Genomic DNA, 27589 nt, shown 5'->3' on the forward strand with positions numbered 1-27589 from the left:
GGGGGCGGGGCCTCGGCGGTCACGTGCCGCGCCGGTAGTCACGCGGGCGCCGGTCAGCTGACCGGGGGCTCACGTGGCCCGGCCGGCCGGAGCGGGGAGAGCGGCGGCCCATGGCGGCCTCGGGGCTCTGCCTTCCGCTGCTGCTGGCGGCAGCGCTCGCCGGCCGGGCGGCGGCCCTGTGGCCCTGGCCGCAGTACATCCAGACCTCCGAGGCGCACTACGCCATCTTCCCGCACGACTTCCAGTTCCGGTACCACAGCAGTTCGGCCGCGCAGCCAGGCTGCTCCGTCCTGGACGAGGCTTTCCAGCGCTACCGCGACCTGCTCTTCAGCTCCCGCGCTTGGTACCCTCCTGAGCCCACAAGTGAGTCGGACCTGCCCCGGCTCCGAGGGAGCCCGCCCGAGCCTCCCGCGACGCCCTTCCTTGGGCTTCGGCCCCCCACCCCCGTGGCCCAGCCCCCGGCCCCTGGTCTTCCCCTGTCTGCAGCTGCCGTCGCGGCCTCCCCGGCGTTTAGTCCCCAGCTCCGTGCTCCGCCGCTCGGAGCCGCCTGCTGGAGCCAGGATTTCCCCGGAATCCTGCCCCCGGGCGCTGTGCCGCCAAGAATCCCTGCTGCGGGACTGTAGTTCAACCAGGATGTCCAATTGCCGCGAATTCCGTGCCGGGAGACCTCGAAGGGGATCCCCCTGCCTGTGCGCAGGTGTCGCAGGGCCCCGGTGAGGCTGCGACCCGGGGGCGGCTAGAGGACACCAGGGCGGACAGCGAACACTGGCAAGACGAGACATTACAAGTGACGTGACCCACGCAGAGTTACACAAGCGTGTCTGACACGTGGCGTGTCCAGTAAATGCTTAAAACAGAGAGAGATCCGAGAAGGCTGCCGTAGGAGAATGGATTCTGGAGCAGCCGCTTCAAGTGGGGGTGGTGGGTGTAATTGGCCAGGACTGAACAAGGAGAGTATTCCAGGGAGAAGCAAGGCCACGCTTGAGCTCAGGGTGCCTTAGGGTGTATGTGATGAGGGTGGGGGAGTAGGGAAGAAAGAGGTCGGGGAGGGGCGCGGGGGTGCGGCGTTGAAGGAAGTCAGGAGTGCTTTGGGTGTTGGTTTCCTCTAAGACAGGGGCGGGCAGTTTGCTTTAAGGCCGTTGCTGAAAATTGTGTTTTGAGGGTTGTTTCACGGCAAATTGGTTAAGTAGAGTCAGCAACACAAAGGAATGACATTCTGCTTTCTGGGCTCAAAATTTAGGGTTTTCTTCACCCTGTTTTGGAATCTGGTTCTCCGGTTACGGTGTACGGGTACTTAGCGGGAGAAGCCACGCTCATGATTGGGCCATATGGTAACATCATCTTGTACTATGTTTTAGGCGTGATTAAATTACTCTCACAAATGTTCTCGTTTGATTTATAGACTTAACGGCATTTCATTAAACAGATGGTACTTAGGGAGTGATAGATAATTTAGGGAAAGAAAGGGAGTCTCAGCATCAGGGTCGTTCTGGCAAGGTGGATCAGGCTGGGGAGGATGAAAGGCCTGCTATTGCGTGTGGGGCAGATCACCGATTTCTCCGAATCTTTAATGACAAGTAATGCCTTAGACAAGATTGGCACTCAGAATGTATTTATTTTGGTATAGAACAGTTAGGGCTTGACTTGCAGGTGGAAAAAAAAAATCTGTCATCTAATTGGTATATACCTATTCCAGTACTGGGCACTCTGGAGATTACAAGAAAAGTTTGCTCAAAAGTAGACTCAGGGAGCATAGGTGGTGCAGTTAGCTAAGTCTGACTCTTGGTTTCAGCCTAGGTGGTGATCTCAGGGTGGTGAGATCACCCCTTGCTCAGCGCCAAGTCTGCTTGAGCTTCTCTCCCCCCCCCCACTCCTCGCATTTGTGCTTTCTCTCTCTCTCTTTCCCTCTCTAAAATAAATCTTTAAAAAAAAAAAGTAGGCTTAAAAAAAAAGTAGGCTTAAGCTTTGCAGCCCAATTAAAGAAATAGAAGCAAAAGGACACACTGTGTTATAAAATGCTCAAAAGATAATTAGAACGTTTGCTACTATTGTATAAATTAGGATAATTCCTATACTTCTAAATCAAGCTGTTACCTCCGTTGCTATAGGTCTACAGTTTAATGAAGGAAATAGAAACGGATGGATATGTGGCAATGGTGTCCTGTAAATTCCCTAATGAAAGATTTAGAGACATAAAAAAAACTAAATAAGATGTTTATTTCAATTTGTTACCTTACTGTGAATTAATTTGCTGTATTTGAGGGTTCTTCTTCATTAAGAGAACGAAAACTGGTTTGGATCAACATAACCAAAGACACAGAAATAACTTCCTTCTCTGTTGTTCTTCCATGGAGCCTTCCATTTGGAACATTCGTTTCCTGGAAGGCTTTCAGATGAACTGTAATCTTCTTTCTGCAAAAACGAGGATGAATCTCTGGAGGAAAAAGCAACGCCTGCACAACCCAAACCAGACTGTATTTCTCTGTGGGGCTGATTATAGTAAAGAAAACACGTGCAGTTTAAATCTTAGCTTTAAACAGCTTTGCATCTCCTCCATAGGTTCTGGGCCAGTGTACTTCTTAATATAACACAACTTCTGGTTTTGATCTGAACCTAGAATTCAGTGGAATCTATACTTCCTTGAAAAACAAATCTGTTATTGAGGTTTGATTTAATTCTGAATTCACCTTCAAGGATTAGCTGTGGTCTACCACCATTTGCTGAATGGTCAATGAAGGTGTTGACTATTTGCTACCTGTCTATGTCGTTGAGAGGTGTTTCTGCCAACCGGAGGGTGTGTGTTGCATGTTGTTAAGCCTGTTAAATGGAATTAGTTTAAGCTCTGGATACTTCAGTGAACCTAATTCTGTTTTGATTATTGAGCCACATCTTGTTTATGAATCAAAGATCTGATCTGATGTTGCCCCAGATACTTTTCTGGGTACCTGATGGAGTTGATAAAGCCTATATTTTTCAAGTAAAGTGGCTAAATCCGATTATGTCATTTGACTGAATTCTTCTTTGCTCTCCTGAAACTAGTTGATTGAAGCCATAGTGTTTAATGGCTTTTACAAAGTTTGCGTCCAGTTGTGATATTCACACACATTTCCCTATGAGTTACTTAGGATGCCATTGTCCCTAAATAGAATAACTCCTTTTATTTTAGAATGGAAGGAAGATTATTATGAGTATCTGGATCCTTCTGCAGCCCTTATCAATATTTGATTTGCTCATCCTCAGGTGTGAATCAAGTGACTGATAAGTGACATAGTTCATTACAATCTAAATCTCCTAAAATACCTCCTTTGGCCATTCCTTCTATTACAATGCCTGGAACATAAGAGATATTTAATTATTTGTTGGATATATTAACTTAAAAGGACTACTTCATATAAAAGTAAAAAGTCTTACGATTTTTGTCTAAGATTATCAAAAAAGGAGATGATTTGCAGGTTTCATTTAGAAATGATTGCCTTTTCAATTTCAAATTTGGGATGTTATGTGGATTCCAGAGAAAGGAGGATCACACTATGCAGTAGTCCCAGCTCAAATGCCTCTTATCTCATTACAAAATTGGAGATGCCTTGGGAATGCACCTAGGGAATGTAGGAGGGAAACGGATAAAAGTTGGGCACCTGGGCTGGGAAGAAGAAACAATGGTGATTCATGCTCCACTCTAATTGCATAGTGATTATGTATCTTTAACCTTTTCTGTGACAAGGACAAGTTATTCCAGAGAAAACTTGATTGCCACTAAATTTATTATTTGAAAGCAAACAGGAAGAAAACCATACAGGGAGAATGTTTTGTAGTAGGGTTACTTTTCTTGTGAAGGGGTATGTGGAGAACATACGTAAGGAGGTGAAATACAAGAATTTGGAAGGAGACAGGTAGCAGGAGCAAAGTTTGTAGTGAAGGCCAGAATAATTGTGCTCCATTTTGAATCCCAAGGCCTAGCTTAGCCTCCAATCCTCAACCAGGCTCTATTCCCACAGCCTTGTTTTTTCTTTCTGGTTAAATCATAACACTTTCCCAATAGCCCAGGATAGTACTGAGCCCAAGAAGGTCAGGTTGATGAGGGTGTATGTGGGTACCTTGGGCCTGGTTTATGAAAAATTCAAGTCTTACTTCCTTGAACTATCATTGCTACCTCTGCCCTGGATACTCTGCTTGAAAACCTGTACCGTGGAGGACTCAGGGTCTGGAACAAGATTTACTCTGGAGTCGGCCAGAGAATCACTTAACAATGTGCCTTCATGTAAATTGCCTAATTTCCAAGTAGCTGCTGCTGCTTTTTTAATCTGCCTCCATTTCAAGCATTTCTGAAGTTAACAGGGAGATAGTGATGACTATATCTTTACAATCTTTGAAGAAAGGTACAGTAGAAGGAAGAATTTGATGATTTTAAAATAAAACAATAAAATTAAGTCTGAGCCCCAGAGCTACTGTTCCTCCCATCTCCTTCCACCTCACTTCCTCATCTTCAAATAGAAGAGTGAAGCAAGGCATTGCAGGTTTTTTTGTTTGTTTGTTTGTTTTTGGCCAGTTGGTACTTTTGTTTTCAATAGCAATGGTGAACTATTTTTTTTCTTACAGTTACACAGTTTTTTGCTGGAGCACATTGTCAATTTCTTAGCAAGATAAAGGCATAAACTTCAATCCCTTTCCTGCCATTACACAGAAGGAAAGGAGTTTTACTGCCCAACCAACACTTTTAGAAATTAAAGAGGTTACTTTTATATTTCTGCATCTTCCTAAATTTCCCCTGCTGGCCCTGGTAATAATAAGAGAGACAATGTGCATCAACAGGAGAGTTAGCCAGTTGGATTAGGAGTTCTCTCCCTCCTTTGTGGAGCCACTGACTAGGAGGTCAGCTTAGGAGAGGAGGTTGGATCTGTAGAGGATAGAGTTTAATGTGTGACAGCTTTTCTGGGATCTGCTTCAAGGTTTATGGAGCTGTAATCCATCGTAATAGAGAAATGGATTTGCTTTTCTTCTCAATTCCTGGCTATAATGAGTAAGACCCAATACTGTATCAACTTCTCTCTTTTGTTTCCTTTGCTTTTGTTATTGCCAAAGTTTCCTTAGCCTTGCACTCGGCTGATCTCTAGCAAATATAATGTGCTATTGTTATGTCCACTTCTTCAAGGTGATTGGACTTGGGTATGGTGTAGAGTTCTTTCCTTTGGAAGTGTATGCTTGGATGCAGGAAGTTTGGGTGCTTATCACCTTGGGTATCAGTAAGCAGCCTCCTCTTCTTTTGTAAAGCTTTGAGAGCAAGGGAGATGGCTTACCAGGTACACTGTGTCCTAGGTGAAAAGTTTAACTATTGTCCTATTTGACCTTGCCCTGCTAGTAACTAGTACTAAGATCCCACATTAGTGGTTTTGGTCTTTGAACTAGAGCCATAGTCCTAGTTTGAGGCAGATTCAGAGTACCAAGCTTATGTCCTTTTTGTATATTGGAGTCTCAGCCTGTTTGCCATACAGGGTGCCATCAAACAGTAGTGGAGCCTTCAGGCTCCTGCGAGAAGCTCATGAAAAGCCCTCAGAGAAACTGTTCTCGTGGTGTGGTTATCTCACAAGGTACTCTGGGCTTCTCCAGCCAAGTGGCAAAACTGACTTTTTAAGAAAAAGTAGAAGGTGGAAGGAAACTAGCATTTATTGAGTGGCATTTGCTGTATATTACACCCTTTAGTCTTTATTATAGCTGTATGAGGTTGGTGTTACCCCATCTTTCAGAACTGAGGCTCACAGAAGCTAAGTAACATGTGCAGAGTTTCACAGCTAGTGGTAGAGCAGAATTTCCGGTCAGGTCTCTTTGTCTACAAAGATTTGCTCTTTTCAGTGTGCAATCTTGGGGCAATCTACTGCTCTTAAGTATTTTCACTAAGCATTATACAGATTAGTGATTTGGAAAACTACTGGCCTTTGCTAGGAGTAAGCCCTGATCATACTACAGTGTTAATTACCTCAGATAGTAACTTCTAACATCTCATTGCTTAATCATTAGCAGTCAAGTTATGAAAGTTTTGATCCTGGACCCATCATTATCAAATTCCAGTAGTATTTCTGGTCAGCTTCCTTCTTTCCATCCATCCTTAGTACAAGTAGTATTTATTAAGCAACTATAATTTGTCAGTAACATTTGTCCAAGAATATTGACTGAACTGTCCTTGTCCTTAAAGAATTTATAGTCTCTGGAAGTGGGAATACAGACATCCAGTAAAGTATCAGTAAAGTCATTTTTGCTGATAAGTACAAGGTACTCTGGGAACACCTGACCCACAAGGGTGTTTTGGGGTGGAGATGGCACATTTTGAGAAGGCTTCCGTAAAGAGCTGTCCAATCATATTTGAAAGTAGGAATTGGTGGAGATGCAGGTAGTACTCTGAATAGAAAGAACTGCATGTGAAAAAAGCCTTCAGGAAAGAAGCCTTCATGTCATATATTTAAGAAACTCATTGTCACTGTGTTTGAAGCACACAGATCTAGGATGGTTCAGTAGGTTAGTTGTATGGTACAGAAGCTTGAGAGAATGAGTTGGAATACCTCTAGGGGACAGGAAGGTCTAAAAGGTGACCACAGGAGGGTGATAAGGTATTGTTGGATAACTGCTAAGCTAGAATGTGGGTTAATTCTTCCTCTTGAATGTTGAAATCACCTAGGATGAAAGCCAGCCTTGGAATGGAGAGGAGGAAGACTGGGGACCAGGATCCAAAGTCTTGGGTAAATAAAGAGGTGACCAGTTGTTGCAGAGTGTTAGTAACAAGGAAAGGTTTGAGATTTTACAACTGAATGTCATAAGCCGCAGAAGAGAGGTGTTTTGTTCACTTGATGGTAGAGGATAATTGTCCTGGAAGCAACTGAGAAGAAGCTGCCTCTCAGAGCAAGTTGTAGGGAAAATAGTATTCCTAGGGACAGCCAGGTGTTGGTTAAGGAGGAAATAGAAGAGACTGAAGATGTTGGTAGTTCAATAATTGAATTCCAAAAAGCATTTGGGCGTGGGTGATGTTGTAGACCAGGTGGCTTGGTGGAGGAGAAGAAACAACATTTATAGGAATGAGAGTGTGGTTCCAGAACAGAAATGAACAGAAGTGTCTATATACTGGGCAGCATGACAAAAGATGATTGCAGTATGACATGATAGATCCTCCTGACTATAAGATAGCCGCGAAAATAAGCTCCAGAGACAAGCAAAGAGTTCATATACATGGAAGAATTTAATACATGGTAAAGGAAACATTTCTAATCAAAAGTGAAAAGCTGTTTAGTCAATAAATATAAAGGGATGATTGGTTATCCATTTGGGGAAAAACTTAAATCTGTATCTCATATCAAACACAAAAATAAATTCCAGGTAGTTAAAGATTTAAAGATAAAGACCATGCCATTAAACTATTAGAAGTACAGGAAACTGTTCATATGGTCTTAGAAGCAGAGGAGGCTTTTCTAAGCAAGCAGACAAAAGAAATCATAAAGGAAAAGATGAACAAATTTGACTACATAAAAGTCAAAGCAAGAGAATCATAAGGTTAAAAAAAATAAGGACAAAATGGGGGAATATTTGCAATCTTAAAAGACAGATTAAAATCTAAAAAGAGCTCTGTAAATCCATAAAAATAAAAATTTTTTAAAGTGCAAAGACTATGACCATTAAAGGGGCACCTGGGTGACTTAGTTGGTTAAGCATCTGATTCTTGATTTTGGCTCAGATCATGATTGCATGGTCATGGGATTGAGTCCAGTGTTGGCCTCTGTACTGGGCTTTGAGTCTGCTTAAGATTTCCCTCTCACTCTACCTCTCTCCACCCTGCTCACTCCCTTTCTCTCTCTCTCTCTCTTAAAAAACAAACAAAACACACACACACACACACACACACATATATATACACATATATATGTGTGTGTTTATATATTACATATATATAACTAGTAAATGCAAAGTGATTCTCAAATTCAGTCATTATACTTAAAATACAGATTAAAACAATGGTATATTTCTTTATCAGGCTGCCACAAATGAAAAAGAATCGAGAAGTCTAGTTTGGGAAGGATGTGGAGGGATGGGCCCATGTATGTTGGTTCAGATATAAATCAGTACAGTAATTTGGAAGAGTAAATTGGCAGTGTCAAAACCAAAAATTTTCCTATCTTTAGCTTACCTCTAGGAATTTTCCTATAGAAATCTCTCCAACAAATGTTTTCTCCATGCTGCTGTGAATGTTTACTGAAGCATTGTTTATAATATTAAAGCTTAGAAGCATTCTATAATGTCCATAAAGAGGAGAGAAGTTAGGACTTCCCACTTTTTAAAGTACATTTCAAAAATGGAATTTTATTCAGCATTTATAAGTAAAGATGTAGGTCTGTATATTTTGACATTAAAAGGTCTGCAAATCATTTGGTAAGTGGGAAAAAGTTACAAACTATTATGTATTAGGATTGCATTTTTGCTTTAGAAATAATCTGTGTATTTAGGAAAAAAATTGGAAGACTTCGCAAAAATGTTAACCTGAGTCATTTTTGGGGATCCAGAATTATAGGGAGGTGCTCTCTTGAGGGTGGGGAGAGAGAGGAAGAGAACAAGTTGAAACTTTAAAAGTAGGGGGGAAAAAAACTTTTAACCAGAACATTTACAAAGAAGATAGGCAAGAGAACATTCGTTTATGGGCTGGATCAATTGCATTCTGAGTGGGTATTAATAGCTAGAGGGTGAAAAATCTTGGGACTCATGAGGACTGAATGGTTCTCGAACAGTGAATTTAGCAGCACTGTAGAAGAGCTTCAGGCTCAGGAGCATTTGGGTTCTCAGACTCCTACTTTGCCGGGATAAGAAGTTTGACAGGGGCGGCCTCACCTCTTTGCCTAGCCACCACAGTGTACTTTTGCATCAGTTGCTTCCCAGGCTTCGAGTGCCTTTTCCCTTGTTGGTAGCCTGGCAAACACCATCTCAGGGTTGAAGGTTGTGCTCAGAAGTCCTCTCCTAGGAAGCATCCCTTTCTTTCTGGAGGTAGCTATAATATCCACCCTAGCCCTTATCACTCTGCTTTGTAATTGTTGTTTGTATTTGTCTCTCCTACTAGACTGTGAGCTCCTCAAGGGCAGGGACCAGGGCTTGTTTTTATTTTGAACTGCCCCAGCGCCTAGCACAGTTCCAGACGTACAGTAAGTGCTCAGTATATCCTGGTTGGAATAAAGAAATCATTGGTAAATGAGTGATTTCTAGGACTTTCATTGGACTGACTATGGGGAGAGAGAGCCTGGATGTGAAGATATAAAGGTGGGACGGGGCAGGGAACAATGTGGGCACGGAGAAGCAAAACGGCACCAACCTAGGAGAACACCAGGACAGAAAGGGGCAGGGTACACCTGAAGGAGCAGGAAGGTGCCTAAGCTGGCACCTTGACTTTCCTAGTGTGCACCCCAGAAGCCAAACCAAATGCCACTCTATACCTGAAATGAATGTTTTCTCCATGCTGCTAAAGTTCTGTGAATTAAAAACACATTGATAAGATGGAAATATTTTGGTTCAGGGAGGAGCAGGTTGTGTGCAAGGAGATGCTATTGTGCACTGAAATAAAGATACAGTTTCTGGGTACCCTGATGCAGGAATGATCTCTCCCTTCCAGAGTAGTTGAAAGATCCAAATCTTTGGATTAATGAAGCCAAGAGTCTTCATAGCAGTGTCTGAAGAGACACTTCCTCTATGCCTGGGTGTCTTCTTACCATTCCCCACCCTAATCCCAGGACTTCACAAATCCTAGGTTTAGGGGTATAAAAGTAAACTCTCCATTAACTACTTGCCCTTTATGCCTAATTATCATGTAGCACAATCATTATGCATACATAGCATTTAAATGTGCATTTTTTAATTCTAGCATCATTCATTTTTTCAGCAAACATTTATTGAATGACTACCGTGTGTCAGGCTCTGGAAATACAAAGGCCCTGAGATTGGCCCCTGCTGTTGAGGAACTTACAGCCTCGGTGAGGAGATAGACAAATAAACAGCATATATTAAGATAAGTGTTACAAAAAATGTATGTATACGTTGCTTCACAATCTCATAGGAAGATCTCTTAGGAAAGGGTGGGGGAATGACAGAAAAGTTTTATAAAAGGAAGAACCAGCTGTTTGATAATTAAGTGAGATGTGGAGGCAATGTGAAGTTTGCTTCACTTGGAGGGAAGCAAAATGTGCAAAGGAAAGTATGGAGAAAATGTGGCACTCTCAAGATTCTGTAGAGTTCATCGTGTTACCGTGAGAATTCCTGCACAGGAGCAGAGAAAAGACCTTCATATTCAAAGATCACAAAGGATGGTAGATTGAAATGGAGTATATGTGAAGGCAGGAAGAACAACTGGGAGATTTTTTAGTCCTTCAGGTGAGAATTTACAAGAGGCTGCTTAAGACATTGACTCAGTGGAGGTGGGAAGATGGTAATGATGTTGAGATAATAAGGCTTTTGTAATTATGAGACTTAACTTGGCTGTCTCTTTTTTAGTGTGGTACTCTCAGTGCTTAGCACAGTGCTTGACACAGAGTAGACCATCGATAAATATTATGGGTGTGTGAATTTTTAATCTAGTCAGAAAGGTGGAAGAAGGAGGAGGTTTCTGGTTTAGATAAATCAATACACGGTACAGTTACCAAACTGAGAGAGAAGATCAGCCAGCAAGAGGAATGAAGAGTTAGTTCAACTTAGTATTTAATATTTGAAGGACTTTTAAGCCATTTGAGTGTAGGCCTATGAGCCTAAAGTCTCAGAAGAAGAGTTGGTGTGGAAAGGTAGATTTGAGAATCATCAACCTACTATGGGGTAGGTGACATTATCCAAGGAGAGTATAAGTGAAGAGAAAAGGGGAAGCCTGGAAACCTTGGGGAATACTTGCATGTAGGGGCTGGTGAAGAAAGGGGAGAACAAGGAAGCATATTTAGAGAGTTTGAAGGAAAACCAAGAGAGAGCCATGTCCCCTAAGCTAAGGGAGTTTGGTTTCAGGAACATCAGGGATGTCTGATGCTGCTGAGGTCCCAGAAGAAGTGCATGGCCACCAGAATATTACCTCTGTCACAGCAGGGATTTTTGTCTGTTTTGATCATTGCTGTGTCCCCAGCACCTAGAACATCCTGGCACATAGTAAGCACTCAGTAAATAACTGTTTAATGAATGAATGAAGAATGAATTGAAAAGGGTCCCTTGAATTTAGTTATAGAACCACAGGACCTTGGTGAAGGCATTTGCAGAGGAGTGGTGGAAAGGGAAGCCATGTTGTTATAGAGGGCTAAGGAGTAGATAGGGTGTCAGAAGTAGCTACCAAGAGAGGACTGGGATGGCCAACTTCATGAGCACTTGTGTGCCAGGCATTGACGAAGTCCTTTACCTGTACGGACTCATTTAATCTTCCCAACAGCCCAGTAAGGTAGGGACTAATCACAATCCCCATTTTTTTGGATGAGGAAACTGCAGCACAGCGAGAAAATAACTTGCCCAGGGTCCCACAGCTAGAAAGTGTTGAAACCAAGGTTTGAACCCAGATCTGCCTGGCTTTGAAGTTCAGCACCTAACTACTTAGGCTGCATTTCCTCTGGGGTTCCTTTGGGACCAGAAGCAAGAGGAAGAATCTGTTGGAGATGACATAGAGGTGCAACCAAGAAGACTTGGAAATATTTGAATGCTGATGGGAAAGAACCAGTAGAAAGAAATAATTTGAAGATTTGGGGGAAAGGGGAAATTATTTATCGAAGAGGAGCCTAAGGAGAGATCCAGAGGACAGGTGAAACGAAACGCCTTCCACCAGGATAGGAGACGAAGATAAAGATTAGGCATGTGTTGCAAATGTTTTTGTCAGGGAGGAGAGGAGAAGTAAAGTAAAAATCTTTAAAGATTAAAGAGGAGTTCTCTTCTAATTGTCTACTTAGAGTAAAGGTGGGGGGGGTGATCAAGTTACAGACTTGAAGAAAGTGGCTCAAAATTGAAATAGCTGTCGCAGAGGGTAGAAGAACGCAGTGGTGGAAATGGGGGATTTTCAGGGCAACATCAAGGGCCCAGCCAAAATGAGAGACCATGATTGTACAGCAGCCAAATCCTGCCATTATATGACTTTCTGTCTTCCCTCCAGTAGGTTGCAGTAGCCAGGGTCAGTGCACAAAAGGTAGATGTTAGATTGATCCAGGGTTGAAGGTTTTGCCCACTGGATGAGCAGAAGAAAAGGACAGGTTGCTGAGAGTACTGGCTAGATTGTGTTTGAGGTGAGGGATATGCACACATAGGCCAGGAGGGAAGCAAGTGAAGGTGGGAGAGAACAGAAGAGTGATGGAGTTGATCCCTGGGTGGCTTAGCAGTTTCGTGCCTGCCTTTGGCCCAGGGCCTGATCCCGGATTCCCGGGATCGAGTCCCGTGTTGGGCTCCCGGCATGGAGCCTGCTTCTCCCTCTGCCTGTGTCTGTGCCCCCCCTCCATGTCTATCATAAATAAATACAAATAAATCTTAAAAAAAAAAAAAGACTGATGGAAGGGTCATAGCACTGGCATGTGGAGAAAGTTCCAACAGTGGGACTTGTAGAAAAAGGGTCTCAAGAGTTCCACATCCAGAGCTGGCCTGTCTGTGAGGCATAGGCTAAATTATGCTAAAAGGGGAGAGGTGCCAAAGGTAACTAATGTTTTCGTTGTAAACACTCCTGTACTGTGTGAAATTTTCCCCCTTTTTAAGTTTAGAAGATGCAAACTTTTACGGTGAACTAGAGGAAGAGAGCAGCTCTGCATGAAAGCAGGAGGACAACAGGGCTGTGGAGATAGGAGGTGATGGCCATGGCATGGGACCCTGAAGCACACTATCTGTGCGTGGAGTCACAAGGTGTCATCTCTTTGGAGGAGTAGCCAGGATGTGGCCCTGCCTTGCCATTACTTGCAGAGGAGAAAAATAGGAGCCCCGAGACGTGCTCAGCTTAGCAGCCACAGAACTGGAACCAGCCTTTCCTGATTTCCCAACTCAGTGCTCTGTTTGCCATGTTTTTTTCCTGAGCACCTGAGGCATCAGACTTTCCTGTTGTGCCAGCTGGGCTCACTGTGACTGTGCCATGCCATGCTTCCTACACACCTCCATTCTTCCCAGTGCAGAGCATGTGGGTGCATGGGAGGAAGCTGGCCTGTCCCCTGCCTATTTCCTGCTTGCTTCAGGGTAGCAACTTGGATACGGAAAACCGCAGTGGTGATATACTATTTACATCCTTTTAAATGATCCAGTGTCCCTCCTGTTTTGCCAGTTCTCACATTGCTGCCTCCCCTAGAACTTCCCCCTCATGGCTTGTTGAAATAGCAGCCATGATTCTGTACCTCCTTTATCAGCCTAAACCCAAATGAGTCCCTGAGAGCACTTAGGACAGGGATTCTTCACCTAAGATTAGAGGCAGGGGGTGGAGGGATGAGCCTTTAGTTAGGGCCATTATTCTAGGGGAAAAAAGTCTTTTCATTTTCATCAGATCTTGTAAGGAGTCTACAACCTGGATGGAATGAGAGTGTGTTCTAGAAAAATAAAAATACACTATCAACAACAACAAAAGTTACAGTTTTCTTATGCTCCAGGCAATAGTTCAGATAAACCTGCTGTTGGTGCTGCCCCTAAGTGTCATTTGGACAGTGACTGTGGCAGTTGCACGTGGATAGTTGTGGTTTCTCCTCAGTTTGGTAGGCTGAGGTCCAGGGAATTAATGCTCAAACTCAGGATGTTGCCCTTTTTTGGATGGCCACCTGGGTAGATATGCAAATGAACTCTCCACACATTGATATTGGGGCTCTGTGATATGGGGGATTGGAGTAGGGGCGAGGAGGCGAGGGATGAGGGCATAGTTTAAGGGGGAATATTCTCTTACAGTTTTATTCGCTCCTTCCTCTCTGTGAAGTCTTCCTCAGTCTTGGGGATTTGTAGAGATGGCCTCTCTGCTTGGAGAGCTTGGGAGGGCCTTATAGATTCTGCTTTGAGAGTAGTCTCTGTCCTGACAGTCTGGCTCTTCTCTGTTGCTGGAGATGAGTTTTCAGGGTTTAGAATGGAGTTGTGAATTGTTGTGGCCCAGAGTAGACTCAAAATTCCCTTTTCCCTATAGGATTTAGGTAGGTATTAGTGTGGATACAGAGTATTGACAGGAAGGGGAAAGGATACATTTTGTTCTTATGGTAGCAAAGGGCCCCTTACTGGCTTGCTTCTTGGCAAGCCCAAGAGCTGACATGAGACCATGTGGCATAGTGTTCGGAGGGTTGAGCAGGCTTCATTGAAATGGCTCAAGGCTCTTGGGTTACTTCTGCCTAGAGATTGGATAACATTTGGGATCCGGTTTGGTTCTAAATTCACTCTCCCTGCCTTTTCCCAGGCTATCCTATCCCTAACTCTGTGGTTCCATACGAAGTCATGGTTGTTGTGGAGCCAGTATAGATGCATATAGCTCCAAAAAAGAATAGAAAGTGCGAGTTCGGTGAGGTTCAGGCTTGGAGCTGTACAATCAGAACCACCTTGAAGGTCACAAAGAAGAACCATTAGGAGGATGGGAAGGGACAATGCATTAGTATTTTGGCTTTGGCTCTTTTGGATTTGGGAGGGGTGCTGGCATAGGGTGCATCTGTGGAACTGTGCTAGATGTTGGCCCACTGGGTGGCTTTCCGCTGTTGGGCAGAAGGCTGCCTCAGACAGAGAAGCCGTTTGGGAAGAGGGAAGGAAGCAGGATGGGAGAGTGACCATGTACCTTTGCGGGGGCAGCAGCTAGATGATCTCAGACCTCCTTTGCTGAGGAGATCCTCCTGTCATCTGCTTGCATCAGCTCCTGGGCTTTTACAAAATCGGAAACCTTTCACCTGGAGCCCTGAAGAACAGTGCTACTCCAAGTGACCGTCTGCAGTGAGAGGAGCAGTACACACACCAGAATGTAAAACTGTCCCTTTATCAAAAAATGTGTTATGAAAAAATGTTAGAACTAAATAATGCATTTATTCTGACATAATCGATTTATATTCTGGCATCATATAAGCTTCCTATCTATCAGTGTCTTTCCTTCCTTTCACCTGGTATTACAGATTGCAAGTCAGGTCAGGAGTTAATCTGCAGACCACACTTTGAGTAGAAATGCTCTCAAGCTGCCTCTAGTTTAGAAGCAGTTGTCCAGGTATTGGAATCGTGCTTACTGTACCAAACTAGAAATATAGAACCCTGGTTACAAGGAGCTGCTGCCAGACCTTTGGTACTTGGGTCAGGGCAGGTTACTGGGGAGAGAGGGGAGCACAACTGAAATGAGAAACAATTGAACAGGTGATGGGGGAGTGCCTGCGACAAGAGGGTAAATGCCCTCTTCTCCCTTGCCTCTTCCCACACACATTTGAGCCGTAAGGGACTAGAGCTAGGGACCTTTCTATAGGATTTTGGTTTTGCCTGTTCCTTCTGATGGCAGGTCAGCCACACTGAGATTACCCTGTCCTTTCAGGAAAACTGCATGCACTGGAAAAGAATTCATTGGTTGTCCTTGTGATCACTCCAGGATGTAACCAGCTTCCTTCTTTGGAGTCACTGGAAAATTGTAAGTATCACCCTGTTTCCTGTTGTAGAGAGCAAGTGGTTGTCTGGAGCTGTAACTCTGCTTGGCCTGGCCTAAGTTTCCTCATGCTAGGCCTAGAGCCCTCCATGATGTGGAAACCCAGGGTCACCAAAGGCTGAGAGCTGTAGAAGGTGAATTTGTCATGCACTCTAACCAGTGTCTTAAGGTTGGCTGTGGAACGTCACAGTGGCTTTTCACTGAGTCCCACAGGACATCTGCCTTCTGGACTACATATAGTTCCATTGCCATTGTACGAATTTGTACACTTGGCTGATTTTCTTTGAGAGACCCCACTCTGGGGAGAGAAGAAATGTTTGGTCATAATGTTTTTGGATATGACTGAAATGAAGCCAAGTCATTAGCCCTGTGCTGTGTGCTGTCCTCCCGGAGCAGCAGCATTTGGGAACTTCTCAGTCTCCAAAGTGAACATTATGGCTTGAACAGTCTTGGCTTCTTCCTCACATTCTTGGATGAAGTAGCGAATGAAGCCTAGAGACAAAGGGAAAGGAGGGGGATTACAAAGGCTTTGGGAACATCGTAACCTGGACACACCCTCCAACCATCCCTATCCCCCTCATACTTTCAGCTACAGGCTGGCAGGAACTCATGTTTCTGGAAGGGGGAGACAACCACAAGGCAAGTGGGCTTTTCTGTTCTAGTCTGACCCTCATCCGGCATTGTCTTCTAGGGCCTGCAGAGTCTCTGGGTGACCACCCTCCCACCCTGGCCCAAGACCTAGCTGACCTTCAGCTGCTCTGCTCTGGGGATGTCTTCTCTTTGAAAGGAAAAAAAGAATTTGATCTTGCTATTGTTTTTTGATTCAAGGATTTACACAGGACGTGGGATATGTAATCTGAGAGTAGAAGTCTTTAACCAGTGGGGTCATTTCTGTCATTTCAGACACTCTGACCATAAATGATGATCATTGTTTCCTCCTGTCTGAGACTGTCTGGGGAGCTCTCCGAGGTAACATGGGGACTGATCCTGGCGGGGGGTGGGGGGTGGCGGGAGAGAAAGACATGAAGTGCGAAGGTCAGTGTTGGTGGGTTGGGAGAACAAGACGGGGGCGGGGGGCAGCACATACCGCCACTTGAGGAAGCTTTCTTTATGGAGACCAATTGGAGTGTTTTCCCATGTCCCTAAAGGGAGTATTCTCCTTACACCTACCCTTCAAAGTTGACAGGTATCAGCACATGCAGTGGCAACAGCAGCTCGCCTGGGCAGGTGCTCTGGGGAAGCAGGGAGAGACCCTGCAGGCTGATGCTGAGGGTGCCAGCAGGGAACAGGCTGCTTGGGACTCTGCCACAAACACTGCCTGTTCAGCTCTCACTTAACACACATAATTGGAGAGGTTCTTTAAAAAGAAAAACTATATCACAAGAAATAGATAAATGTCAAAGAAGAAAAAGGAAGTAAATAATAAGATGTATAGAACTATAGTATTTCATGAGAAAATTAGCACTTAACTGGCTAACACGTGATGGGCCTGTACCCTTCCTCTTGGTTTACTGAAAAGTAACCAAGGTTGCTTGGTTACTGAAAAGGTATTTGATCATTAGATAAAGACTTAGTCAAGTACCTATACTACTTTTGCAAAACCCCTGCTGTTGAATGAGGAGGGAAATTCTCACAGGATTTCAAACCTTGTTTGGGTTCCTCTTTGTCCCCTTACCTGTCCTCTTCTCCTCTCTTGTATTTTGGAGAACAGGGGACTGACTCCCCTCTTTGCTCTCTTACACTTTTTGTACAGGTGCTATGATTAGGTTGGGGCTGGGGGAAATCTGAGGACTCCAGAATTCTGGATGTCAGAATCAGAGAAGAAAGAAGCCAAAGCAGTATAGGAATAGTCGACCTCGAAGCAGATGCTGAAAAAGATCTCAAATTCTTTCATTCTGAAATCTGGGGACTCTGGAAATCCTCCTAATGGGTTTTCAGAAAAGGGACTCCAGCTCTTGGGAACATATAATGCTCTGGACTCAGGATGCCTGCACTCAGGCCTTGCCAGAATCCAGTAGGAGTTTGTGTCCAGTGGACTAGGGCAGTCCTTCTGGGCCAGTTGCTGCTGGCTATACCTCAGCTCCCTATAGCTGGTTCCCTTCTCAAGGTCTCAAGAAGAAAGGTGGATGATTCTTTGTCTTCTGGATCCTGCTGTGGACCCAGGCTCCTTGGAAACTTAAGCTTACGATCACTTTTCCATAATTCAGTCTGGGATAATAGCAGGGGTAGTAGGTTGAGGATCTCTTTTTCTCAGCTCCTGATCAGTATTAATCATGGAAAGCCTTAACCCATGTGAGCTGGCTTGTCCCTGCATCTGTACTCACAAGTAGACATTTTGGCCTCTCTCAATGCTCTTGTGAGTTCAAGGCTTAGGGAATATGGATAAGAAGTATGTGGATTTTGAAGGTTAGTGTGTTCCTACAAGAGGCACTAAAACCCCTTACACTGCCACCTCCCAAAATAAGAGAGTAAAAATAAATACTGGCTTCGTAGTATCCCCTTTGCATCAGTGTTGAGACTCATCAAGCCCATACTATATCCACTTTTACTGTGTGCCCAAGCATTCTCCTCTGCCACATTGGGAACCTGCCAAATGGGTGCATCTCTTTTCCCACCTCCCTAAGCCTTTACCGTGCCTCTCTACTTCCCCATAGGTCTGGAGACTTTTAGCCAACTTGTTTGGAGATCTCCGGAGGGCATGGTAAGTGGGGGCCCTCAAAAAGGGTTCCTTTTAAATCTCTGGGATTTGCTCCCAGTGTTGAGAGTCCTAGGAATAATTTACTTTGCCTTAGACAGATTCCTGGTAGTTCAAAATGGCCCCAATAAGAATTAGAAGAAGACATGGGTGGAAACTGGTTTGGTAGATTTGGCCTGTTTGGAATCACTGTAATTTAGTTCCTCTGAGTCATTATTTAGTAATGATCTTGAGACCACACTGCTTTAAAGAAAACAGATTAACAGTTAAAATCCAGAAATTGTAGGCTGAGTGGTGTATGGGACAGCTATATCTAGCTAGCATGGGACTCTTGCCCTCTGACAGTGCCTGCTTGTGGTCCTTGAGATGTGGGGCATTTGGGGAGATAGTTGCTCTGCAGAACAGTCATAGATTGACTTTTGAAGGATCAGGAGACTTTTCCTCATCCCCCTCCACCCTCCATGGTGAGTTCCCATTGAATCCTGACATGTTCAATGTTTGGTCTGCACAGTTCCTTATCAACAAGACTGAGATTGAAGATTTCCCCCGCTTCTCCCACCGGGGGTTGTTGTTGGATACGTCTCGCCATTACCTGCCACTGACTACCATCATGGACACTCTGGTACCCGGGCCTTAAGGCCATCTTTGCCCTTAGTGTTCTGGGGTGATGCGGTAAGGGGTAGACCCATTGCCACATTCCTAAAGAGTTACAGAGGGAATATGTGTAACTTTACAAGCTCCTAGAGAAAATGGAAAAGATGATCCGCTGTAAGAAAAAAAGGAATGATTTAAAGCTACCTCACTGGCTACTCTGGACCAATGTCCTTGTCATCTTCAGGAATGCAGAAGGTGGTTTGAGGAATTGGCTTCTTTTGATCAAGCCGAGCTTATTTTTGTTTAGTTAAGGACAAGGTCATAGGAAACAGATGTTCAAAAGCCATAGCTCAGGATGTTCCTATCTTTCTTGAGTTTGGTGGCCAGTCTTATCTTACAGTTGCGATCCAGCTTGTGTCTACCTTTGCTCCTCTGGTGGAATCAAAGGAGTGGACACATTCATCAGTCCTGGCCTCTGAGATTTGTGGGTTATGGGGCTACTAAATTCAACAATAGACTTCACAGTTTGGATAAATGTTAGGCAACTCAGAACAAATGGTGGGAAGAAATATTAGTCTTTGAGGTATTGTGGTGCTTTTGGAAGACCAGGGTACCACATAGTTTCAGCTGTCCTCTCAATGTGGCTAAAACACATCTCAAAAAAGGGAAGTAATGCCTCTGTCAGACATCTTTGGATGTGCCCTGGGAGGAGAAATGTGCTAGGTCTTCCCTCTATGGGAAGATTTGATAGATAGACCCTATAAACATTTATCAGGAAGCTGGGGCAGATTGAGCCTATCGGGGTATGTGGAGCAGCCTGCCAGTCTGCCTACCTTCCCAAGTTTGAGGCCCAAACTGGAGAAGCTGTGATGAGTTCACAGTGTGTGCTCTGATCTACAGGACGCCATGGCATACAATAAATTCAATGTGTTCCACTGGCATCTGGTTGATGACTCTTCCTTCCCATATGACAGCTACACTTTTCCAGAGCTCACCAGAAAGGTATGTCTTAATTTCTCCAAGAGCAAGTTTATGGATTGATGTCTGAGCCTGGCTCTGGCCCTGCTGGCAAGGACACTGGCTCTCATCCTAACCAGCCAGATTCAGGAAGGGCCCTGGATTTGGAACCAGGAGACCTAAGTTTGAGTGTCCGAACTTTGCCATTAATTTTCTCTGTGAAAGATAATCTCACCTGGTCTCATTTTCTTTTTGTTTGTTTATATCCTGCTGTGTGCCTGCCTTATTGTCTCATTGGCATTATGATGCTCAGATAAAGCAATAGATGTGCTAGCTTGTGGGAAATTAAAAGATCCTAGGAGATGGTCCCTGATACCAAAGAGCTGTGGGTAGACTTTCTGAGGTGCAGGGAGTCCTGGATGCATTTTTAGTATCTTCTATTCTGCTAGCCTTCAAGAATTGATATTGTTAAGGGTGTCTTGTGCCTTTCAGGGATCCTACAATCCTGCCACCCATATCTACACAGCACAGGATGTAAAGATGGTGATTGAATATGCACGGCTTCGGGGTATCCGTGTGTTGGCAGAGTTTGACACTCCTGGCCACACTCTGTCCTGGGGACCAGGTAAGAATAATGTCGGATTGAGAGAATCTACTGATCCCCCTAGGTGGGCTTCAGGGCATTGGACTCTTGGATGTGCTATGCCCCTGCCCTGGTCCCTGGAAGAATGTTTCCCATCACCATCTTCCACCTGGGAATTTAGATAACCAGAACCTACTTTGGACAAAAGAGGCCACTGTTTACTATTAAACTATGGGCAGATTCTTCTCAGATGTCCTTGTGATGCTCTTGCACGTTGTGCCCTAGAGTGGAAGAAAGATCTTGCCAATTTGGCTGAATTGGGCAGTCTCCTTCCCGCCCAAAGGTGGTACGAGAGCCCCCTTAGGGAACAAGGGTGACCCCTGCTGGAAGCAGTGTGTCAGGGCCAAAGTATGTGATAGCTGTCTGGCTGTAACCCAACCTCTGATTATGATCGAGGATATATTTTTATTTCTTTGTGACTAAAGACTCATGATCACCAGTGTCTGTGTATGCCTGGTGGTCCCTCCCTACGTGCATGTAATGTTTATGAACACGATTATCTTACGTTGTACACCTTAATGTCCATAAGTGTATGACTGCTTGGGGGTCTATGTATTTGTGACACTTATGTGGGGTTCTCTGTCGGCTTAGGTGTCCCTGGATTATTGACTCCTTGCTACTCTGGGTCTCATCCTTCTGGCACCTTTGGACCAGTGAATCCCATTCTCAACAGTACCTATGAATTCATGAGCTCATTTTTCTTGGAGGTCAGCTCTGTCTTTCCAGATTTTTATCTTCACCTTGGAGGAGATGAGGTTGATTTCACCTGCTGGTATGATCCCTTTGATCTTCTCATCCCTGCCTCATGAGCTGCTCACTCAGCATAGAGGTTAGCGCCTAAGAGGCTACCTATCTCAGGTGCTCCTCAGGGGCTAACCTCTCTGAACAGTCTGTCTCAGTCCAGACAGCTCAGGTCTTGGGCTATTCCTCTGTCGACCTACATCGGGGCCCTACCTGATTTTGGCAAGGCTGTAAATGTGAAACTGTCCCTTCCTCCTTTCATATCCTCGATATACTTACAGAAGAACCAGGTCTGAGCAGAGAATTGTCTTGGGAAAGTCCAAGATAGAGAAAAATAATCCTCGCCTTTCTGAAATAGTCTGGTTAAAGAGTCAAAACACAGATGAATTTGAGACTAATATATGAAAGTGTCTAGTCAGTATTAAACTGTAAGGTCCAAACCATCAGATCTACTTAGCTCAAAGGAGGTTGATGGGCTTCTCTGAGAAGTGGACCATAGAGCTGGATCTGGGGAAATAGGCTTTTTGAGAAGTGGAGGGAGGGGGAAAACATTCCAGGAGGAAATGTGAGTGAAATGTAAACGTTCTTGGGAGAAGGAGCTGCAGCAGGTAACAGCAAGACTTGTGGCCAGCTGGAATAAAGAATAAATGGTAAGGGGGAAAAAAGCAGAATATGCCTGAGTAGAGAGTTAAACAGGGAAACCAGAATCTGGTGCCAGAGCCTCAAACCCACGACCACAGAGCAGTAGACCAGGCAGGTTAATATATGTTCTTGTTGAGAGTTTATATTTAAAGCTCTTGGGATCCAAACTCCTCCTTTCTCAGCCTGTGTCAGTGGCTCCCTTCACATAGCTTTGGTCGGCCACACCTGCATATTTGGGGCCTCTGAGATCCAAAGTTGATTGGTTTCTCAAGTGAAAAAAGAAGTTGTGGGAAGCCAGGTGACTAATCCCCAAGCTTTAGGCTTTGGGGATGTTGAAATAATTAATCTTCATTTTCTCTTGGGATTTAGGAAGTCCAACCCAGATATCCAGAACTTTATGAAGGAAAAAGGCTTTGGCAGTGACTTTAAGCAGCTGGAGTCCTACTACATCCAGACGTGAGGAAGGAAGGAGGGTGGGCAGGGTTTCTTGGTGTTATGTCTTGGGTCCTCACTTTCCATACCAGGGCCAGGTCCTGCTTGACCACTTTCTGGGCCCTTGAAGGGATACTTTGCCCTATATTTGCAGTTGTGGAGTAGTCAGTTCCCAACTAGGGAAGACACTGCTCAATCAGGAGTGGGCTCTTAGCCTCAACCCCTGGAGCACTGGCACCAACATCCTAGAACCTATTTGAGCTGAGCAGACCCTTTCTTTACTCTCTAGGCTGCTGAACATCGTCTCTGCCTATGACAAGGGCTATGTGGTGTGGCAGGAAGTGTTTGATAATAAAGTAAAGGTGAGCCAGGGGCAGAGAGAGAAGGAGCCACCTGTAGTACCTCCCTCTGGTCTCTCAGCCCTTTCCTGCCTCTGCACAGATCGATCCTTCCTGGCTTTGGATTAGGCTTTAATGTTTAGAGCACTGAGGGGCCATCTCTCCTTTCCCCCCAGAAAGGTCGCAGAGGTATGAGCCCTGGGTGTGAGTGTCAGAACATCTGTCCATCTTCCCTCACCACAAACTGAGGCTACTTAGGATTCCTGAGCCTGGCATGCTGGGTTAGGTTTTCCTTTCTGAGTCATAGACTAAGGTCTTCCAGATCTGGGAACAGGGCTGCTTCCCTTCATTGCTGATCACTTAGGTCCCAGCCTCTTGCCAGATACAGGAGCTCTGCAGGAACCTTGTCTCATCCTCAGAAACATCTGGAGATTCTTGGGCGTGTTAGTTCTTGATGAGTATGCTAGGCCCCACTGCTTGTCTCCCTTAGCTCATAGCCGGTATTACTGTCCCATTATGGCTGCAGAAGGACTGGGGGTGGAAGCAGCGGGGAGGACTCCTAGGGCCTACAGAATCCTTGGCCTCTGCACCGGGCTAGGAGCTCAATGGTTAGGAGTCACAGAGAAATACTTGCTGCATGAGAGCAGAGCGGGCACGTACCACTTGGCCTGGTTAGTTTGCATAAGCATGAGGGCCAGAAATACCCTCAGCTATGTGCCATTATCTTGTGACAGGTTCGGCCGGATACAATCATTCAGGTATGGCGAGAAGAGATGCCAGTACACTATGCGAAGGAGATGGAGCTGATCACCAAAGCTGGCTTCCGTGCCCTGCTCTCTGCCCCCTGGTACCTGAATCACATAACTTATGGCCCTGACTGGAGTGAAATCTACATGGTGGAGCCCCTGGAATTTAAAGGTGAAAGCAGGAAGCTCTCCTTGCTGACCAAAGGAGGCTGGGCTGGTGCACAGTGCAGGAGACGGAGGGTCTGGGCTAGACCTTTCAGGTTAGCTGAGACGACCAATCTGAAGAGAGGGCTACATTGGGAAGGTAGTTGAAGGGAAACCCTAGGGTTGCACCCTCCCAACCCCCTCCCGCCCCAGCAGCCTGTTGTTTTTTGTTTTCTCTCAGGAAGTCCTCAGCAGAAGGCTCTAGTGATTGGTGGAGAGGCCTGTATGTGGGGAGAGTATGTGGACAGCACAAATCTGGCCCCCAGACTCTGGTAAGGGTTTCCTGAGTATGTGGGTGGTTGTGTTTATGGATGTGGGTTCTCCCCTATAGACTCACTCCTGTCCAATCACCCCCAGACAAGTACCCTCCTTCCAGGCCTGAGAAAGAAGGAGCTGTACATTTTGAGAACACCTGCTGCTACTGTCAATAACAGTTCATGATGCCTTTACAACTTACTCTGGTTCCATATCTTTGGGAGAGGAGGAAAGTGTGATCACGACCCACATCTTAATGAAGTTGGAGCTGAGCCCTAGAAATCCCTAGGAGCCCCCTCCCCTGCCCCCCAGCCAGGTTGTCGCTGTGAATAACCTTGGCCCGGAATCCAGGGCACCTAAATAAGAGGCGGCAGCCTGTGGGTGTCCAGCACCCTTGCAGGGAATACAGAAGCTGACCTGGTGCGTGATCTTTCCCTCTAGGCCCAGAGCAGGGGCTGTGGCTGAGAGGCTGTGGAGCAACAAGTTGGTGACTAACCTGGACTCTGCCTTTAAACGTTTGACACAATTCCGCTGTGAGCTACTAAGGTAAGCAGGCAGGCTGTGGGGGGGCCCTTCCCGCAGTAGGGGGAGCCAGTTGGGGGCATACTGACTGGAAAAAAAATACCAATAAAAGCTGATGCTTACAGAGGCTGACTTTGTGGCAAGCACCGTGCTGAGCCCTTTATAGGCATTATTTCATTGAGTCTTGACCACAACTCTGGAAGGTAGGTAGTTTAGCCTCACTTTAGAGATAGGCATCTGAGGTGCCGAGAAGTTAAGCCCCAAATCACTCAGAACCAGAATTCGGTCCAAGTCAACTTCAAAGTCTATGCCCTTAGCCATCATGCGTTTATGGCCTCTCATGACGCCTGTGCCACTGTTGGGGTTGGGCCTGCATAAGATGGTCCATTTCCCTAATTTATTCGTTGACTAAGTGTTGAGAACCTGGAGGACTCAGCCTAGTGCAGAGCTGAGAGCCAGCATGGCAAGGTCTAGGCTTCAAGCGTGTGCACTTCAATGGGCAACTTTGAGCTAGTCCCTTACCATCTCTTAGCACGTTGCACATGTGAATAATGAAGCAGGCATGCCCAGAGGTCCCCTATGGAGATTGGTCACATCCTGGAACTTGCGCAGCTGAACTGGATTTCATGTCCACGCCCTGTGCATGAACAGGACAGCGCATTGGTCCCCCACCGCTGCTGCATTTATAGGATTTGAGCCATTAAAGGGGGGCTCTGGGCCTGGAGCACTAGGTACCCCTTAGACATGAGCTCTTTCTAACGGTATTGCATTGTTTGGGACTCAGGTACAGTGACTGGCAGGGTAGAAATAGAGAGGTGTTTCCCAAAATTCCTGGACATCCCTGTGTCGGAATCACCTCGGGGGCCTGTTCTTGCCAACATGTGACCCCAGGCCAAGTAAGACTCTCTGGAAATGAGAGTCCCTGAGTCCTTCTGGTGTACAGCCGCAGTTAGAGATCCACCGAAATAGGGAAAAAGGGAGACTGTTGGTTGTGACAGAGGTGTTGCTGGGGCCTTGGACTGACCCCATCTGAGTGGCTCATCTTGCCCTGTTTCTTCATGTCCTCTTGCAGGCGAGGTGTCCAGGCCCAGCCCCTCAATGTAGGCTACTGTGAACAGGAGTTTGAACAAACCTGAGCAAGCAGCCCCAGGCACTGAGGAGAGGGTGCTGGCCCTAGGAGAGCAGTAATGGGGCCAGGCTTCCACTGCATCCCGCCCGGGGAACGCAGCCCCTTGCTCACGTGCCCCTGTCCATGGAGAGAAGGGGGCCAGTGTTGGCACTAGCACCTAATAAAGAGTGATGTGGCATATTTCCATAATGAACGTGGATTACCTGTGTGAGAGAAATGTGAATGGCCCTGGGGTAGGGAGCTACCTGCACTGGCCTTCTGCTCCTGAAAGCGATAGGCACAGCAGCCCCGGGCACCAGGCTGGCCTCAGTGTCTGCCCCTGGACTGGGAATGAGACCCTGTGCAGCCTGAGTCCTGTGATGCTTCTCCCGCCCCCAGCCCGCAGTCTAAACACAAAATCTCATCCTCAGTCTGCTCACTTCCCTGTGAGTGTAGAGGTCCCATAGACCTCCAAGGCTTCTGTGTATGGAAGAAGGCATTAGAGTGGCCCAAGGAAGTTCTGGGGAGCGGCAAGGGCTCCAGACCCAAGCTAGTTATGGAGCAGCCCTCCCCCATGCATCCTTACACACTTCCTTCCTCTAGAACTTTTTTTTTTTCCTTTGGGTTTGGGTTTCTTGTTAATTCAGTTTCATGCAATCATTATTTCAATATTATTGAACATATGTTGTGGTCTTGACACTATGGTAGGTGCTGCGTTTGAAGGACTTGGTCCCCAGAGACCATAGTCCACTCCCTAGTATCCAGCAACTTCCACCCACCTCCTCCCGGCAGCCCAGTAGCATCTTCTCAAAGAATTGATGGCACAGCTGAAGCCAGGAGGAAAGCCCCTGAGGGCCAGGAGGTGGCTGTGTGGCTCTGAAAGAGGTCTTTGCGCATGTGGCCAGGTTTGCCTGAGAGGAAATGGCTCCTTGTTTGGCCAGATCGCCCCTTGGTGCTTTTGTGTTCAGAAGCAGTGACTCAGTCCGGAGTCTGAGGTCATGTAGCAACTGTTTTAGATGAGGATTTCTTTGACCCTTATTTAATTCTTTTACCTGGTCCTGGGCTGAAAGGGCAGTGGGGTCTCAGGCATTTCTTTCACGTTTCCAGTGTGGTAGATACAGAAATTTGGGGAAGGCAGGCTGAGAGGGGATCTGAGTAGTGTGGTCCTTAGCACCTTTAGTCTCTTTCTCATGCTCCCTTGGGGACCTGAGTGGAGGTGCACCAGGCGGGCCTTCCTGTGCTGCTTTTACAGGAACGGGGGTTAGAATCCTCCTGGGGACGAGGTCTCCACACAGCCCAGGTTAGCCACGCCCAGGGCTCTAGTGTAGAGAGGCCCAGGCTAAGCCTCTAGCATTTGCACCACCAAAGGAACCCCTTACCTGGGACCCTGAAATGCTGCTTACTTCAGACGCCCCTCCTTTCTTAACTAATCATAACTAATATCGTTACTTTTGAGATAATGTTAAATTAAAAAATTGGACACTTAGGTCGTTTCAAGTCAGTGAAGGAAAAGTCCAGGGAAACACTGTTGCAGCAGTAAGTTTCTATGATTTTTTTAAAATTATTATAAACATTTCTATAATGTTATTTTTACTATTAAAAAAAAATCCAATCCATGTGGCCCAGTCAAGACGTTGACTTGTGGGCTGTCCTGCTCCCCACCCTCCACCATTGCTCCTGTGGGCCCACTGACCCTGAGCGCGTTGACCTGAAGATCCTCATCAGACCTGGAACTGCTGAGAGGTGGGAGGCAGGGCCTGCAGCAGCCCCTGCTGTGGTGCACAGAATCACTGCTTCTCCATCTCCTCCGCCGCTGTGAATTGTGCCCCGCCCAGCACAGGGCCCCCTGCTGCGGCCTGCGGTGTTCCCTGCGCTCCACCAGGGGGCAGGCAAGTGCCTAGGCGGACTCTTCATCTACGTGCAGACTCCTCCCTGCTCTCCTGTGCTGCTTACTGAGGATGCAAAGCAGACCTAACAGGGATAAAAATAAAGGAGTGAACGGAGACCGGGAGGACATGCAGTGTCCCCTCTTCCGTTGGAGTTGAGATCGAGTGGCAGATAGCACCGCACCCCTCCTCTACCCCGCCCTTGGAATCTAGGGTTTTCAAGTGCCCGTTAGTGCACTAGCGTAGGGATAG

General features: G+C 45.9%; 1 protein-coding gene across 2 annotated transcripts; it reads left to right on the forward strand.

Annotated features, from left to right (window-relative positions):
* Positions 1-71: 71 nt before the first annotated feature.
* Positions 72-25661, forward strand: HEXA (hexosaminidase subunit alpha). 2 transcript variants are annotated; one of them, XM_055319969.1, is made up of 14 exons: positions 72-363; positions 15467-15559; positions 16478-16543; positions 18229-18275; positions 18781-18891; positions 19764-19865; positions 20313-20445; positions 21055-21235; positions 22216-22302; positions 22568-22640; positions 23351-23534; positions 23748-23838; positions 24263-24367; positions 25416-25661. In XM_055319969.1, exons 1-14 carry the CDS (start codon positions 111-113, stop codon positions 25477-25479), a joined length of 1590 nt encoding a protein of 529 aa, XP_055175944.1. In that variant the 5' UTR covers positions 72-110; the 3' UTR covers positions 25480-25661. The 2 variants fall into 2 exon arrangements, with proteins under 2 accessions (XP_055175944.1, XP_055175945.1); XM_055319970.1 differs by lacking the exon at positions 22216-22302.
* The last annotated feature ends 1928 nt before the right edge of the window (positions 25662-27589 follow it).

Source organism: Nyctereutes procyonoides, unplaced genomic scaffold (assembly GCF_905146905.1).
Source record: "Nyctereutes procyonoides isolate TBG_1078 unplaced genomic scaffold, NYPRO_anot_genome, whole genome shotgun sequence".
Lineage (NCBI taxonomy): Eukaryota > Metazoa > Chordata > Mammalia > Carnivora > Canidae > Nyctereutes > Nyctereutes procyonoides.